This window comes from Durio zibethinus, chromosome 10 (genome assembly GCF_047325235.1).
Source record: "Durio zibethinus cultivar Kanyao isolate XHJ-2024 chromosome 10, ASM4732523v1, whole genome shotgun sequence".
NCBI lineage: Eukaryota > Viridiplantae > Streptophyta > Magnoliopsida > Malvales > Malvaceae > Durio > Durio zibethinus.
In genome coordinates, this window is record NC_143171.1 from 7,175,166 (window position 1) to 7,190,679 (window position 15,514).

General features: G+C 31.1%; 1 protein-coding gene and 1 pseudogene across 2 annotated transcripts; both read right to left on the reverse strand.

Moving 5' to 3' along the window:
* Window positions 1–1,112: 1,112 nt before the first annotated feature.
* Window positions 1,113–7,777, reverse strand: LOC111293268 (aminopeptidase P1-like; annotated as a pseudogene). The gene is made up of 16 exons (XR_016345694.1): window positions 7,269–7,777; window positions 7,111–7,174; window positions 6,869–7,008; window positions 6,486–6,770; window positions 6,284–6,406; window positions 5,812–6,114; window positions 5,422–5,508; window positions 5,183–5,247; window positions 4,941–5,007; window positions 4,413–4,547; window positions 4,191–4,275; window positions 3,511–3,564; window positions 3,284–3,388; window positions 2,239–2,311; window positions 1,794–1,920; window positions 1,113–1,414 (listed from the first exon to the last, which is right to left on the reverse strand). The product of XR_016345694.1 is annotated as an aminopeptidase P1-like (transcript).
* A 3,547-nt stretch (window positions 7,778–11,324) lies between these two features.
* Window positions 11,325–13,860, reverse strand: LOC111292951 (putative NAD(P)H dehydrogenase (quinone) FQR1-like 2). Its single transcript, XM_022885613.2, has 2 exons — window positions 13,182–13,860; window positions 11,325–11,877 (listed from the first exon to the last, which is right to left on the reverse strand). The coding sequence occupies exons 1-2, from the start codon at window positions 13,721–13,723 to the stop codon at window positions 11,649–11,651; spliced, it is 771 nt and encodes a 256-aa protein (XP_022741348.2). The 5' UTR covers window positions 13,724–13,860; the 3' UTR covers window positions 11,325–11,648.
* Between the last annotated feature and the right edge of the window lie 1,654 nt (window positions 13,861–15,514).

Below are 15,514 nucleotides of genomic sequence, written 5' to 3' on the forward strand. Positions count from 1 at the left end.
ATATTTTTGTAATTATAATAATATACATTTTCGTGTTTTTGGTCAAAATATATTATAATAATTTTAATTAATTATAAAAGAGACTATTTATGATTAGAAGGTATTATAATAATTTTGATTAATTATACTATGAAAAGTATATTCATAATTAGGAGAGAGAGAACATTACAGTAATTTTGACTAGTGATGATAAGATGACATTTCTTGAATTATGGTTGCAACAATAATATAGTAACTTTAACTAATTATGATAAAAAAGGTATTTTAATAATTATATTAAAAAAATTATAGTAATTTTGATTAATCATAACAAGAGTACTACGATCAATTTAAATACATATAATTCAATTGTTAAGTAATTAAAAATATATTATAATCATTTTTAAGAGAATTAATTTTATATTATTAATGTAATTTCTAGACTTTAGAAGAGCCATTAGATGGGCCTAATATCAGCCATTGATGTAAAAGAGCCTTCAGGGCTCCTCCACCCTCATTTGTACATACAACCATTGAGTAACGCAACTTTCCTCTTGCCTACTTTCTGCTGTTCTTTCTAGTTTTTTTCCAAACATTTTGTGTGCTTCATATTTTGCAGCATCTTGGGCAGCTAGGCCCTAAAGCATCGAGTGCCTTAGCACTAGTCCAAATTAAAGGCTGATCTCAAATCAACAAAGTCCATGAGCTGTACTAGCCTGGAATTGAAAACTCGACCCATGACAATGTGGATGAGGATTTAGTAAAAAAGTTAAAAAGGGAAAAACAAAAAATAATTTTATATAAGTGAGTTTCAAATATTAAAAAAAAATTAATTATATATATAATTTTATAATTTTTAAAAGTATTTATTAAATAATTTTAAAGAAAAGTAAAAAAAAAAAAAGTAAAACTCAAAAAATGACACACGATAACGAAAGAAGCGAGACTGTAAATAGCACATAATTCAAGTGTGTTTTCAAAAATAAAAAAACTTTAATTACTTTTTTTATTTAAAAAAATTTTAAAAAAAAAATTTTGATATAAGTGGATCTCACATAAAAATAATAGTCTTTACAAATATATATTTTATAATTTTTTTAAAAAATTATTAATCTTTTCAAAAAAGCCAATAGTAATTTAAAAAACTATTTCTTAATTATTTTAAAATATATATAAAAACAAAAAACAAAAAGGAAAAGAAAAAATAGAAGCAACATGAAGCGGCCAAACGGCGGCGCAAGGAAAAAGTATTTCTGCAAATCCATGTTTTTCCGTGCAGTTAAAGGTTCAGTGTGGCCTTCTCCAGCCAACCCATCTCATCTTTTTCCATGTAAGGTGCAAGAATGTCCCGACATTTTGAACGGTAGGTATTCACCCACTCAATCTCCTCAGGCGTCAAGAGGCTCAAATCAATCAACTTTATCTGATAGGGTACCTGAACATAAGATAACCCATTAAAATCTAAAATTCAGCTGTCTCAGAAAAGTATACACATTAAACAATTGAAGTGCGACCAAAATGCCAAACCCTCCTTTTGAACATGCTATGAGGTATATAAAGAAAGACAACTACGAAAATGCTTCCAATAGAGTATGGAATGAAACATTAATAGTAAAGACCAGAGGAGATCATAATAATTTATCAGCCCAGTTGATCTAGCCTACAATATCTAGTAGAACTGTGATCCGGTAACAAATAGCAATAATATGCACAAACACAGACCGACACACACTCAACATGATTGAGAAGAGGAAGAGAAAAGATGGGTACTCTATATAACTATGTATTAAAGTTACACATAATGACAAACTGACCCATGTGATACGCTCAAACGATAAGTATCCCTTATCACCGAAATTGAATTTGGTATCACCCTCCTTGATTACCGGTACATTCTCTAATCTTATACCAAAGCTCCCATCTTCGTAATATCCAGGTTCGGATAAATGGACAAAATAGAATTAGTAAATACTCCAGCTATTTTAGGAATGAGACATTACATTTCAGACCAAACAAACACCACGTATCATTTTAAATGAGAAAACAGAGTCTTAAATTAATTATAACTAGAAACAGGTATGCATGGAAAGCTAGAAGTAAACCAAGCATTAAAGCATTAACTACAAAAAAAAAAAAAAAAAAAAGTTATGGAAGAACTGAAGGGAAATCAGTAATAGGCAGAAGCAAAATATTTTGTCCAGTAGAATGAAAACTTTCAGCCACAGTTACAGCATACGGGAAAACAAACAATACTAACCATCAGTTACTGTCATGGAAACTTGAAGTGGCACATTACGAGCCTGTGGTCTGAAACTAATTGCATGTGGCCTTGCTCCAAGTAGTTCAACCAAGACAAAAATGGTAAATGAAAAGTTTCATTGAATTAACTGCAAATTAATGAATAAAAAACCAGACTGGTAGTCTACCGGTGAGAACTTCCGTCACCAGTTTAACCAGTCCAACTGGTTCGATCACCCGGTCCATTGTCAAGAAAATATTAAAAAAAAGAAAATAAAAATAAAATCGAGAAGATTTAGAAAATTAAAAAAATACAATCCTTTTTAGGTATGTTCTATGGCCTTGTCATCATTGTAAAATCAGTCTTTAATAAAGACTAAAGTCTTTACTTCAAAAAAAGGGAAGAAAATAAGAATAAATAAATAAATAAAAACTCCAGTAACCCTTGACTTCCTGCCCACACACAATGTTTCTTTATCATCCCTTTGATACAAATCTTCCCACCTCAAAGTTTGGAGATGGAACGAAGAAGGCAGGAGCTGCCAGTTAAAGAAGGTTCGAGATCGAGAGGAACAAATTAAAGAACATGCAACAATTGAATATTGAAGTTGGGTGTAGCAAGCACCATCGCTTTTTAACATCAAGAGTCGCAGCAAGCAACAAGGCGACAATAGCCTCTTGAAAACAAACCAAAAGAAATGAATGAACGAGTAAAAGTGAATCTGAGAAAGTAAAAAAGATGCCCCAAGCTTGAAACAAAACGAGGTTGGCTTGGGATATGTTAGATTTTTAACATAATTGAATTGGGTTTTATGAGTCCCACTTTAATGAGGATTGAAAAAGGCCAGAAAATAATGAAGATTTCTTAATTTCCGATTTTAATTATTTTTTCCAGTTTAACATTTGCAACGGTTTCCGGTTTCCTATTTATCCTCTTTAACATAGGTGATTGGACCAGACACACTACCTTTCCCCGGTTCAACCAGTGAACAGGCCGGTCCAGTCCCATTTTTTCATTCATTGCTCCAAACCTAACTTCAGCAAGCAAATGTAGCTAATTCCTAACCTTCATGAACATTCAGGTAAGACCCAATTCGATGACCGGTACCATGTCGATAATCAAGACCATACCTCCACAAAGAAATTCTAGCCAGAATATCAAGAGCTTGACCTATAAAAAGCAATCAATCAAAATAAATATTGGAGTTTAGACAAATTCTACATGACTTAAAACAAACATTCTAAAATAAATATGGAACAATTAAACAAATAAATAGAGAAAATTTTGAATACCATATGTCCCATTAGGGAATCGAGCATTGCCCAGAGCAATGTGGCCCTTGAGAACTTGCATGGAATCAAGGAACTTCTTGAAGGTTCAAGTTTGGGAAGAATAGTTCTCTCAAAACAAAAAAAAAAAGTTTGGGAAGAATAGGAAATGAAATCCTTGTAGAGCTAAGGAAAGAAGAGAAGTGGGAGACAAGCATCTTAACCCATCTTAATAAAAAGCAGTATCAAAATTAACAAATAACTAGTCTAGAGTGATAAATTTTGACTTCGTACATGTTGAACACTCTTCAACTGGCTTAATGCAAATACAAATCGGATCGACATGTATAAAAGAATCACAATTCATAGCACATTGGGCTTATCACCACAAACAATATATGTTGCTCGATTCTTGCAAAAATATTAATTTAAATCTGAATATGTATTGTCAAAAATAGATGAGATATCCAAATGGTTGTATGGTTCCTATCAAATGTCACAATCATTCATGTGACACATCATTACCCAGGAAAAACAACAAAAATGCCCAAAGATGGATATCCGTCTTGTATTATCAAACCACCAGGGACTTCGGAAAAGACAAGAACATCAAAACTAAAATTCTATATTGTGTGACCAAAAGAAAGGTGGAACATAGGTAACTAATAAAGCAAATGTCCAAAAAAGAATGCAACAGAAGCCACTTACCGCAGTATAGCAATCTTTCTCATGTGCTGAAGGCTTTCCAAAATGAACCGCCCGAGTTATATCAGTCGCTCCGTCTAGATACTTCAATAATGCCATCCATATTATCAGTTATGGGATTAAGAATCAGAACCAAGAATCTATAATAAAAAATAGTTTGCATTTTATTGATAGCTTTGGTTTATGGATATAAGCTAAAATATTAGCATTTGGTAGCAAACCTGTGCTCCTGAATCAAAAAGATATTTGCTATCTGGATCAAGCTCAGCACATGTTTCTGCCTGAGGTGAGTAATGGATGATGGCCGCATTTGGACCAACCGAAGAAATAGTAGAGAAACTCGGGCCTCTAAAGTTCTGCAATTGATAACATAGAAACGATATGGTGACATGAACAAATACATACTTTAGCAACAACCGGAACCAATAACATAGAAAAAATTTTCTGACACGAACAATTACAAATGCGTGCACAACATTTGAGCAACAACTGAAACCGAGATGCTCACTTCACACTAAATGCATATAAGTTGTGATGCTTAGGAATTCTGAACCTTCACATGCTATGATGCCCAAGTTTAGAAAAACAAAGTAATTGCTGGTTGATGATGGGCATAAAACAACACAATTAGTCACTACTAATAAAAGAATTTCTCACTTGAAATTTTATTAATATTGTTATATCCAAAATGACATCTTTTGCTAATTTTCCTTATTACCACAAAAAAACCTTCTCAAAAGTATTGTTACCTCTTTTGATGCACGAAATCCCTCCAACTTATCACTAACAGTCACCTCTGTCAGTTTCATAGTCTCCCTGCATGTTTCATTCCGATAGCATGAAAAGAAAACTAAGAGTTGGCCCACCTCAAGCTCAAAAATTTTGTGAAAGGGGAAGGTGGGGACAGCCTGCTTGGTTTCAGGCTCAAAAAACAGCAAATGAGCAGGGGCGAATGAGAGGCATGATATCAACTTGCAATTTAATAACTTACGGTCTTTTTTTGCTTGCCCCCTCCCCCTCCAAGAAGTAACCAGAAGCCCCATAAATTTCTTGCATCTGTGCATTTGAAAGGGCAAAGCATAATTTCCAGCCTAACAACAGCCTAAAATCTTCTTGTTTATGTTGAGAAATATTTTACTTGAACAGATAAGGCTACAACCTTAAACAATCAGAGAGAACATTTATCAATTTTCAAGAGAATACAAATATATAAAGGTCACAGTCCTATACCTGCTTATCCAACCAGACAAGATACTGCACAACAGCTGCACCATCCCGGATATGTGCATTTCTTAATCCAGCCAACTCAACTGGATTCTAAAAGTACAAAATTTGTTGATAAGGATAAATTAATTTTAAGATGAAAAGTGATCAAATAAAATGCCTCCCTAAATATTAAAGATCCTGTCATGTTTTTTCAGACAAGCAAAATCTCTTCTCCTTTTTCTTCTTGGGGAGGTGGCATACGATGTTCTTGTGGATTAGTGCGTGTGTATGGTTACAAGTAAACATCCATAACCTAAGATGTTCTAAGTTCTAACTTCTAAAAAAATTATTTTCAGATTATCAGAACAGACATCATATAAATTTATCTTATGTACTTCTAAAGTAAGATTCAACCAGATAGGAAGTGCATCGACAACCTTTAAGGCTTTTGCAATGGGCCAATGGTGACTGTTGCAGAAGCACCTTATTAGCATCTAGTTTTGAAAACAAAGCATAGCTGCATGAAGCAGGATCAACCCATACAAGATCATTATAGTTTTCTTCTGCTTCACATGTTTCACTTTCACAAACACCATTTCCACCAGAATTTACTCTGGTATCCTGTTCAAGCTGATTAGACGCTAACAATGCAACATCTGAACTCACTGCACCATACTCTCGAACTTCAATTCCATTCTCTTGCATGGAAGAGCTCACCTGCATTAACATACCTGTAATCAATAAACCTAACCATCTAGCCCATAAAGCTTATACCTTCTTTCAATGTGTAATAACTAATAACTAGCAAAATACAGAATACGCCGGGGAATGCATAAAAAATGAAAACGTCAACAAACTAAAAGTTAAAAAATATTTAAAATTCTACCTTGGAAGAAACCTTCCTTTTGTCCACATAAAGGAAAGCCGAGTTCAATGTTACAATAGCAAATGCATGAACAACTGGACAGTAAGACACATCGCTCCCACGGATATTGTACTACCAAGCAACCTGCAAAGTAGTCATTTAAACTCAAAAAAGCATTGCTTAACAAATTCCATTAGAACCAACAATTTGATAAAATTCACACCTCGTCTAAAGTTGTGATGATAATTCCACGAGCCTTTTCGTTCGCAAGCCTTTCCCTCAAATCTTTCAACTTTTCAGCAACAGTACGACCGGAAAATTCCAAGGGATGAACAACAACTGGATTAATTTCAGATGGTGGCCGGTTTTTCCAAACCTCATCAACCAAATTGGTTGAGGTTTGAACTAATTTCTGTTGCTTTTTCACAAAAGCACGTTCCCATCTTTGAGCCGTGTCCACTGAGACACACCAAGGATTGACCCCAATAGCTGCCTCCCTTGGCAAATTCTAAATTATTTATATATAAAAAAAAAAAGAAATTAATAAAAATATCAAACTTTGAAGCACAGGATTGAATTTTTGATGTGGCAGAATGGTAAATTTACATCAGACATCCAAGCATCAACGGATGGATCTTCTCCGATACGCATTAGTTTCCATTGATCACTAAGCTGTTGTGTTGTTTGCAAGAAATATCGGCCGTCCGTCCATAGCCTAGCGTCATTTTTTGTGATAAGTGCCAACCCTGTAAATATTTTCCGAAATCAATAAAATATATATAAATAATTTCATATCTATAACAATAATTGTAATAATGATGATAATATGAGAAAATTGAAATAGAGACCTGCACTTCCGGTGAATCCAGAAACAAATTCGCGCCTTTTCTCCCTAGCAGAAACAAACTCGCTCTGCAAAAAATGGATTCAAAATCGAACAAAAAATTGATTATTTGAAAGCATAAAGGAAGAAGTATTTAAAAGAGTTTTTTTTTTTTTATTTCACCTGATGATAATCTTCAGAAGGGACGACTAAGGCATTGAGAGGCGGAGAGTGAGAGGCCATTAAAGACCTCAAAGCAGCAAGTGTTTCAGCCATGAGGGAAAGTTGATAGTTTTGGAAAGATTTTCGAAAATCAATAGAGTTTTCTTCAGATAGAGAGGAATTGCGATTTTTACGGAAGTTGGGAACCGAGGATCCTTGGCGTTACTCTAACTCCAGGAATGTTTAATCTTTGCTTTTGAAAAGAAGGATCCTTGGCGGTAAGGCAAAACTCCTAAATCTACTGTCAAGGCCCACTTCTACCTTTAATCCTTTTCAAAAGAAAAGACTAAATATTCCCGGCAATAGAGTAAAGCACTGTTTTGAGGACAAGATTTAACGCAAAATTACTCCTATCAATAAGAGGTTAGCTTCGCCTTCATTGGTAAGGATCGTATTTCTCATACGTTCGAGTTCAGCTAGTGATTTTTTATTGGAACCATTTTGAATGTAAAATCTGTAATCATTATCTTTAAACTAATTACCCCAAATTTCTTTAAACAAATGCAAAACTCCTCGATTTTTGTTTTTTTTTTTTACCGAATTGTTATAGTAATCCAGAGCATCTGCTAAAGCTTTACAAATTACAAAGATGATTATGCAAAGACAAGACACAGAAGAAGTGAATGCTTTACTGATGTTTCCAAATGATGCTGCGATAGAATCGTGTTTTAACTTCGACAAATTATTGTTCACATTGCAATCTGGCAGAGAAGGAATCCAAGACAGAGTTCCGTGTTCTTCCCATTCTCGATCTGCTGCCATTGATGAATAAACTAATGTTCAGATTATAAATAAATACAACATTTAATATTTTATTATAATCAATTAAACTTTTAATTTTTTATTTTCATTCAACTAAATTTTTAAATACACAAAATCTAATCACATAATAAACTTTAACCAATCGACCCTTAAATTATACTCAATAAAACTTTTAAAATTTTGTAGGGAAAAGGGGTAAAAAAAACATAAAAAAATTATTTGTTTAATTTTCATATATATTAATTATATCATATAATAAATTTTAATTTATTTTTTTAATATCACATAAAATTTTATCTTAATTAATTAAAAAATTAATGTTGTTAACTTTTTCATTCGAAGTAAAGTTGAATGGAATGTAAAAAGAAGTTAAAAAGGGTTGATTGATTTCAATAAAAAATGAGATTTGAGTGATTTTTTAATTATAACTAGAAGAATTATCAGGTTTTGCTCGATTTTTTTTTGAGTTTTTCAGGTTTTTTTTAAGATTTCAAGGTTACTATTTTTTTATTTTGGTAAAATATAAATTATATAATTTTTATTTAATAATAAAAATAAATATTTTTTAATATTTTGTTGGTTTTTTAATTTTTTTTTAATTATCTTTAAAAAAAATTAAAAAAAATAGATATTCGAATTTTATCCCTGAATCGTAATTAAACAAGTATCGATTTCTATTTTAAATAAAGGAAACTACTTTAAAAAATTATATAAATTAAATCAACACCCAATAATACATACATGATAATCTAATTTACCTATTTAATATTTACTTATTAGTAACATTAATTAATTATCAAATTCAAACCCATTTACCCATTGAATCAAAGCCTACTAATATCATCACTCGTTCAACTTATTTTTTTTAAGAAAAAAAACCCATAATTTTAATATGATAGGAAGGATACTATAATAATTTTATCCAATGATGATAGGTCGGTATTTTTGTAATTATGACTATAGAGCAATATACTAACTTTAACCATTTATGATAAAAAGAGGTATTTTAATAATTATGTTAAAAAAATAATTATAATAACTTTAGTTAATTATAAAAAAAATGCATTATAGTTAATTTAGATGCGTGTCATTCAATTATCAAGTAATTAGAAAGGTAATACAATAATTTTTAAGGAGATAACTTTCATATAATTGTATGAATGTTAAAATTTAATATGTAATTATGAAGTAGTAAAAAAGTATTTTCATAATTATAACAAAGGATATTATAGTAGTTTTGCTAAATTATAATATGAGGGGTATTTTTGTAATCATGGTAAGAAAAAACATTATAGTAATTTTAGCAAATGATAATAGGAAAACATTTTCATAATTATAGTAGTAAAAGCATTATATTCACTTTGATCAATTATGAGAAAAGTGATATTTTGGTAAATATGTTAAGAAGACACTATAGTTATTTTAATTAATCATAGAAAGAAGGACATTACAGTTAATTTGAATGTATGTAATTCAATTATTAAGTAATTAAAAGGCATTTTGATCATTTTTAAGAGGAATAATTTCAAATTATTGTATAAATATTAAATTTTAATGCATAATTATGAAGTAATCCAAAGAGTATTTTCGTAATTATGCTTAAAGGATAATGTAGTCATTTTGGCCAATCATAATGTGAGGAATATTTTCATAATTATAGTTTGAGAGGCATTATATGAAACAATAAAAGGGTTTTTTTGTAATTATAATTAGAATGTATTATAATAATTTTAGCCAATTATAATATAATAGGTGTTTTCGTAATTATGATATGAAAAGATTTTCATAATTATAGTTAGAGATTATTATAGTAATTTTGGTAAATTATAATATAAAGAGTATTTTTGTAATTATGGTAAGACAAGAATTATAATTATTTTTACAAATAATGGTAGGAAGGCATTTTTGTAATTATGGTTGTAAAAGTATTATAGTAATGCATGTAATTCACTTACCAAGTCATTAAAAGGGTACTATGATCATTTTCTGAAGGGATTAATTGCATATTGCTATATGGATGTTAAAATTTAATACGTAATTACAAAAGTAAATAAAAGGGTATTTTTGTAATTATACTTAGAGGGTATTATAGATATTTTGATAAATCACAATATAAGGGGTATTTTTGTAATTATTATTGGAGAAGTGTTACATGAAGCAATGAAAATGATTCTTTTTTGTTTGAGGGTATTATAATAATTTTAGATAATTATAATATAAAGGATATTTTTATATTTATGGTTAAAGGGAATTATAATAACTTTAGCTAATTATAATGAAGAGCGTATTTATGGTTATAGGGTATTCTAATAATTTTGACTAATTATAATATGAGATGTATTTTCGTAATTATGATAAAAAAAGTCATTATAATAATTTTGGTCAATGATGGTAAGATGGTATTTTCGTAATTATGGTTATAACAGTAATATAGTAATTTTTACCAATTATGATAAAAGAAATATTTTAGTAATAGTGAATTTAGTTAATCATAAAAAGAAAGGTATTAAAATCAATTTGGATGTATGAGATTCAATTCTCAAGTAATTAAAAAAATATTATGATCATTTTTAAGAAGATTAATTTTTGTATAGATGTTAAATTTTAATGTTTAGGTGGATTTAGTAAAAAAGTTAAAAAGGAAAAAACAAAAATAATTTTATATAAATGAATCTCAAATACAAAAAAAAGATAAAAAAAATCATATAATTTATAAATTTTAAAAGTATTTATTAAATAATTCTAAAGAAAAGTAAAAAAATGATAATAATAAAATCCAAAAAATGACACGCAATGGCAAAAGAAAACAAAACCATAAATCACGCATCATTCAAGTGTGTGCCAAAAGAATGAAAAAAAATCTTAATTATTTTTTTGTTTAAAAAAAAAAGAAAAAGGAAAAAGTATGAAAAAGGAAAAACAAAAAAAAAAAAAATATATATATATATATATAAATGGATCACACATATAAAAATACCAACTTTACAAATATATAATTGTTTATAATTTTTTTAAAAAGAAAAAAAAGCCAGTAGTAATTTACAAAATATTTCTTAATTATTTTTAAAAATATAAAAAGCAAAAAAAAAACAACGTGAAGCTGCCATATGACAGCCAAAGGAAAAAGTACTGTTCATAATACATTAGCAGAACTAATATTATGGATTTAGTGGCTTTATATACCCTTTAACCTGAATAAAATGGATAGAAAATCCTCCATTAATGAACATGATGATACCGATGAATTCAGAGTGATTTTGAATGACTAGAAAAGAAAATGAAAGTTTATTAAATCAAGCTTTGAGTGAATTACACGGAGAAAATTATACAACCGAAGAATCCCAATTCCCATACAAAGACATCTTATTTGATTAGCCAAGACAGAAGAATATCAAATCATGTACATCCTTCCCAACTGAATGGAATTGACAAAAAGGAATGGAAGAAAGGGTAGCAATACTAGGTGACATCTTTCACGCTGATGGATAACGGGAGAACTGCCAAAGACTAATGACAAAGCCAAACACATTCCAATTAATGACGATTGAACAGAATATGGGACCCCAAATCCGGGGAATGTCATGCCTGAGAAAGCCTCTTGACCACACCAGCCATGTACTTTCCCTGATGCTCTGCCAGAGCCAGCTCTGTTTCAGTTGGCTCTCTTGTGCCATCACCAGCATAAACTCCAGCACCATAAGGTGAACCTCCTCGTATGGAATCCATCTTGAACATACCAGCTCCGAACGTGTAGCCAATGGGAACAAATAGCATTCCATGGTGTGCTAACTGGGTTATTGCCGTCCAACTGAACCAGAAGGATCAAGGAAGCACCAGAAATGTCAGAATGTTGATAAATATATACCTAAGTACATGTGTTCATTGATAAGTATATAACTTATATGTTTGTTTATTTTTCAACATATAATCTCTGAAAAAAGGAAGATTTAAGTTAAACCTTTTAGTTTTGAGGGCATTACAGCATTTCTAGTTCAACTTTATCCACAAATTTATAAAAAATATGATAGACAACAAGTTAAGGTATGAAAAGATCATTTACAGATAATCCTGATGTACATACAAATGGGTCTCAAATCAAACTCCATGCTAATATCTTGGAGCATGAAGCACCCTAAAAAACCATTATATTGAAAATGAAACCACTTTTAGATCCTCGAATTTTAGTGATCTCGGTACAACTATAGATTATTATCTGATATACAATCATCTGGAAATGCTAAGAGCAACTTTTATGGCTAGGATACCAATAAAAACATTGAAACTCGTAAGAGATGAAAAGCTATAATACTATGGAAAGAAAAGACCGCCACCCAACATTTCCAAAGCCTAGAAAGCTTCTATATTTCACGTTTACCTTTCATGTCAGACAAAATTCATCTTTCACTGAGCATAAACAAGACATAAAAATCATAATTTAATTGGAAAAATTAGCCACAAAAATTGGAAGCAAGTGTCTTTTGTATTAATTTTTAAACTAATAGTCTTAAACAAGCAGTACTAGGTTCTTCAAAAAAAAAAAAAAAAGAATTTAAGGATTTAGTATGCCTACCAGCCTTGCAAAAAACAACAAAGTCTCTCACAAAGCCACAGATCCTGGTAACCAAAAACAAACTAACTGATGCATATTCGAGAAAAATCCACTTCCAAGTAAAAAATAATTTACAAGGTAACTCTATTATAGCTCCTATTCATACCCTTCAACTGTTTGATATCATGAGACATCTGCCACGATTTCTAGTCTCGGAGCTAAGCCATTAGCACTTTGTTCAGCTATAGATGTCAAACAAGACGACATGGATCATCTATGAGGCTATGACACAATTCATAAGAAGGCCAACATTCTTAAATTTCTCTTATTTGGGTAACAAATTCAGGAAAAATAATGAATTGAAATTGTTACTCAAAATTTCTCTCCTGATGTGGAGAGGTTGGGAAAGAAATGTATGAACTAAGGTATTCAAATTTATGGATAAAAATAAGGCCTTTAAACTCTACTAGTCTACTATACTGATAAAACATTACAATTTCTCTCCTTTTTTTTTTTTTTACCATTCCAACAATTATAGAGATATTAAATCAATTTTAACTTACGCGGTGGTTTCTTGGCCGCCACCTTGAGTTCCAGTGCTAACAAAGAACCCAGCCGGCTTCCCAGCCAGCGTCTGCTCCTTCCAAAGCTGCCCCGTGGAGTCGAAAAACGCCTTCATCTGAGCCGCCATACACCCATACCTCGTCGGAAACCCAAACAGAACCGCATCCGCCTCCGCCAATTCCGCAGCCGTTATCTCCGGAACGTCGGGGTCTTTAGGCGGCGCCTTCATATGCTCCAACACATCATCCGGAAGCGTCTCGGGAACCCTATAAAGAACCGCCGCGACACCTTCCACGCCGTCGACTCCTTTCTTCATCCGCTTCGCCAGCTTCTCCACGTGACCGTACATGGAGTAAAACACAATGAAGACTTTTAAAGTGGCGGTAACCGATTGGCTATTCGTAGAATTCACCATAACAGTGGGAGTTTCGTGGATTTCTTCATCGGCGGCGATGGGTGCTCTGTTGGTGATGGTTGTGATGTCTTCAGCGGAGGTGGGATGTTTTTTTTTGCTTGGGAAACAGCCACCGCCTTTGCCCATGGAGGATTAAAGGGAATTGGGGTTAGGGTCAAAAGGAGCAGGTAAGGAAAGGAGGTTTTTTTGAGGTTTTTGGATCCAAAGTAAGAAAACATAGAAGTTGAAGATTCGCATGCTTTTTCCAATTTCAGCTAAAGCAAAAAAAATATAGTTTGGACTTTGGTAAGAGCTTCGGTGCAGAAAAAAAATGGATTAGCTGTCGTTGAGACTACAAGACTTTGTCGTACGACACGTGTCTCAATTTTTTAATTTTAAATGATGCCGTCTTCGGTTTTGGGCCTCCATTTGGTTTTTTAGCAAACAAAATTAATTTTTAATTAACTTAGGTCTCAAATAGCATTCATCACGCCGGAATCGAAGGGGAGTTTTTCCCGTAATCGCATCGATGCCATGTATTTGCATAGCACCCGAATAATGCAGATGAGGCTTATGATTTTGAATTTATCTCATGGATTAACATAATTAATTAATTCGAATTTAGATTCATTAATGTTAAATTATAAATAATTATAGGGACATTATATTGTAATATACTTGAAAATGTGATAAAATTTTAATTAAATGTGATCTCAATTTAATTTTTTAAATTGAACCTATAATTAAATATTTTAATTTTAATTAACATTTTAGAAGAGATCTCTACTCACCCTTTTATATATATATATATAAGTTTTCTCTCATTTTTTGTTCAAATGTCCGATTGGAACTTAAAGGGTGGCATCGAAAAAGTTTATGATGGCGGTAACATATCTATGGTCTTAGATTTAAGGGGATTAAACTCTGGCCCACATTTAAGTTAATTATAGTTTAAGTTAAATTATGTTAATAACTTAATAAGCTTTTGATTCAATTCTAACAATTGATATCTGAGTCAAACTCTCCATAAAAGTTACTAACCTCTTTTATTTGGTAAGGTGTTGCCGATTAAAGCTCAAATGAGGTTTTAAAGGTTTTTTGGTTCTTGAAACATGTGGTTTTTTTGGGGTTTTAGGTTTCAAATTATAATTTTATTGTTGTGGAGCTTGAAAAAATTGAAAGACGACTTTTTCAATCAAAAATAATGCGAAAATGATATGTTTTTAGGGCAAATCAAGTGAGGAAGGATCAAACGATTCATAATTTTGCATAAACCAAAACAGGTGAAAAAGACATTCACGTGCTAAAAAATTTTGCCTCTAACGTGTATAATACATGTTTCTGCTACTCACCCTCTTTCAGGTGCACCTCCAAGAAATTTTTTAAAAAAGAAAATTGGTCCAATTTTTTTTGGATGCATTTGGCTCAATTCTTGTTCCAATTTTTGGGCATTTTTGTTGGATTAAATGTTGGACCATATTGTGAATTAAATTTTTAGGCCCTTTTCCTCCAATTTTCTTCTTTTAGGATAATTTTCTTTTGGATCATTAAAGATTAGGTCATTTGGTGAAAATTAAGGATTTCTTATTATTGTTGGGTTATTTTAATTAGATCAAATTTAATTATTAAATTTTGGAGGCCATTAATTTAATTAATTTTGATAATTTGATTAATGAATTTGTGCCGAATAAATTCGTTTGATTTTAGACCTTATTAAATTAAATTCAAGTCAAATTTTAATTTTAATTTCATTTGAGCCATTTAGATGTAGGCCATTTTGTTGTAATTAAATTTTGGTAATTCTTTTTTAGATTAATTTTGTTCAAATTCAAATTTAGGCCTAATTTTATTTTATTTTTACTATTTTACTTAAAGTCATTCTAATTAAAATTTTTTATAAAATATTTTGGATTCAAAACTAATGGCTGTATTTTGTAA

Coding starts and splice junctions, on each gene's coding strand:
- LOC111292951 (XM_022885613.2), bottom strand. CDS start 13,723: ATGGGCAAAGGCGGTGGCTGTTTCCCAAGCAAAAAAAAACATCCCACC. Junction 11,878..13,181: donor GGCGGCCAAGAAACCACCGC/GTAAGTTAAAAT, acceptor CTTCTGGTTCAG/TTGGACGGCAATAACCCAGT.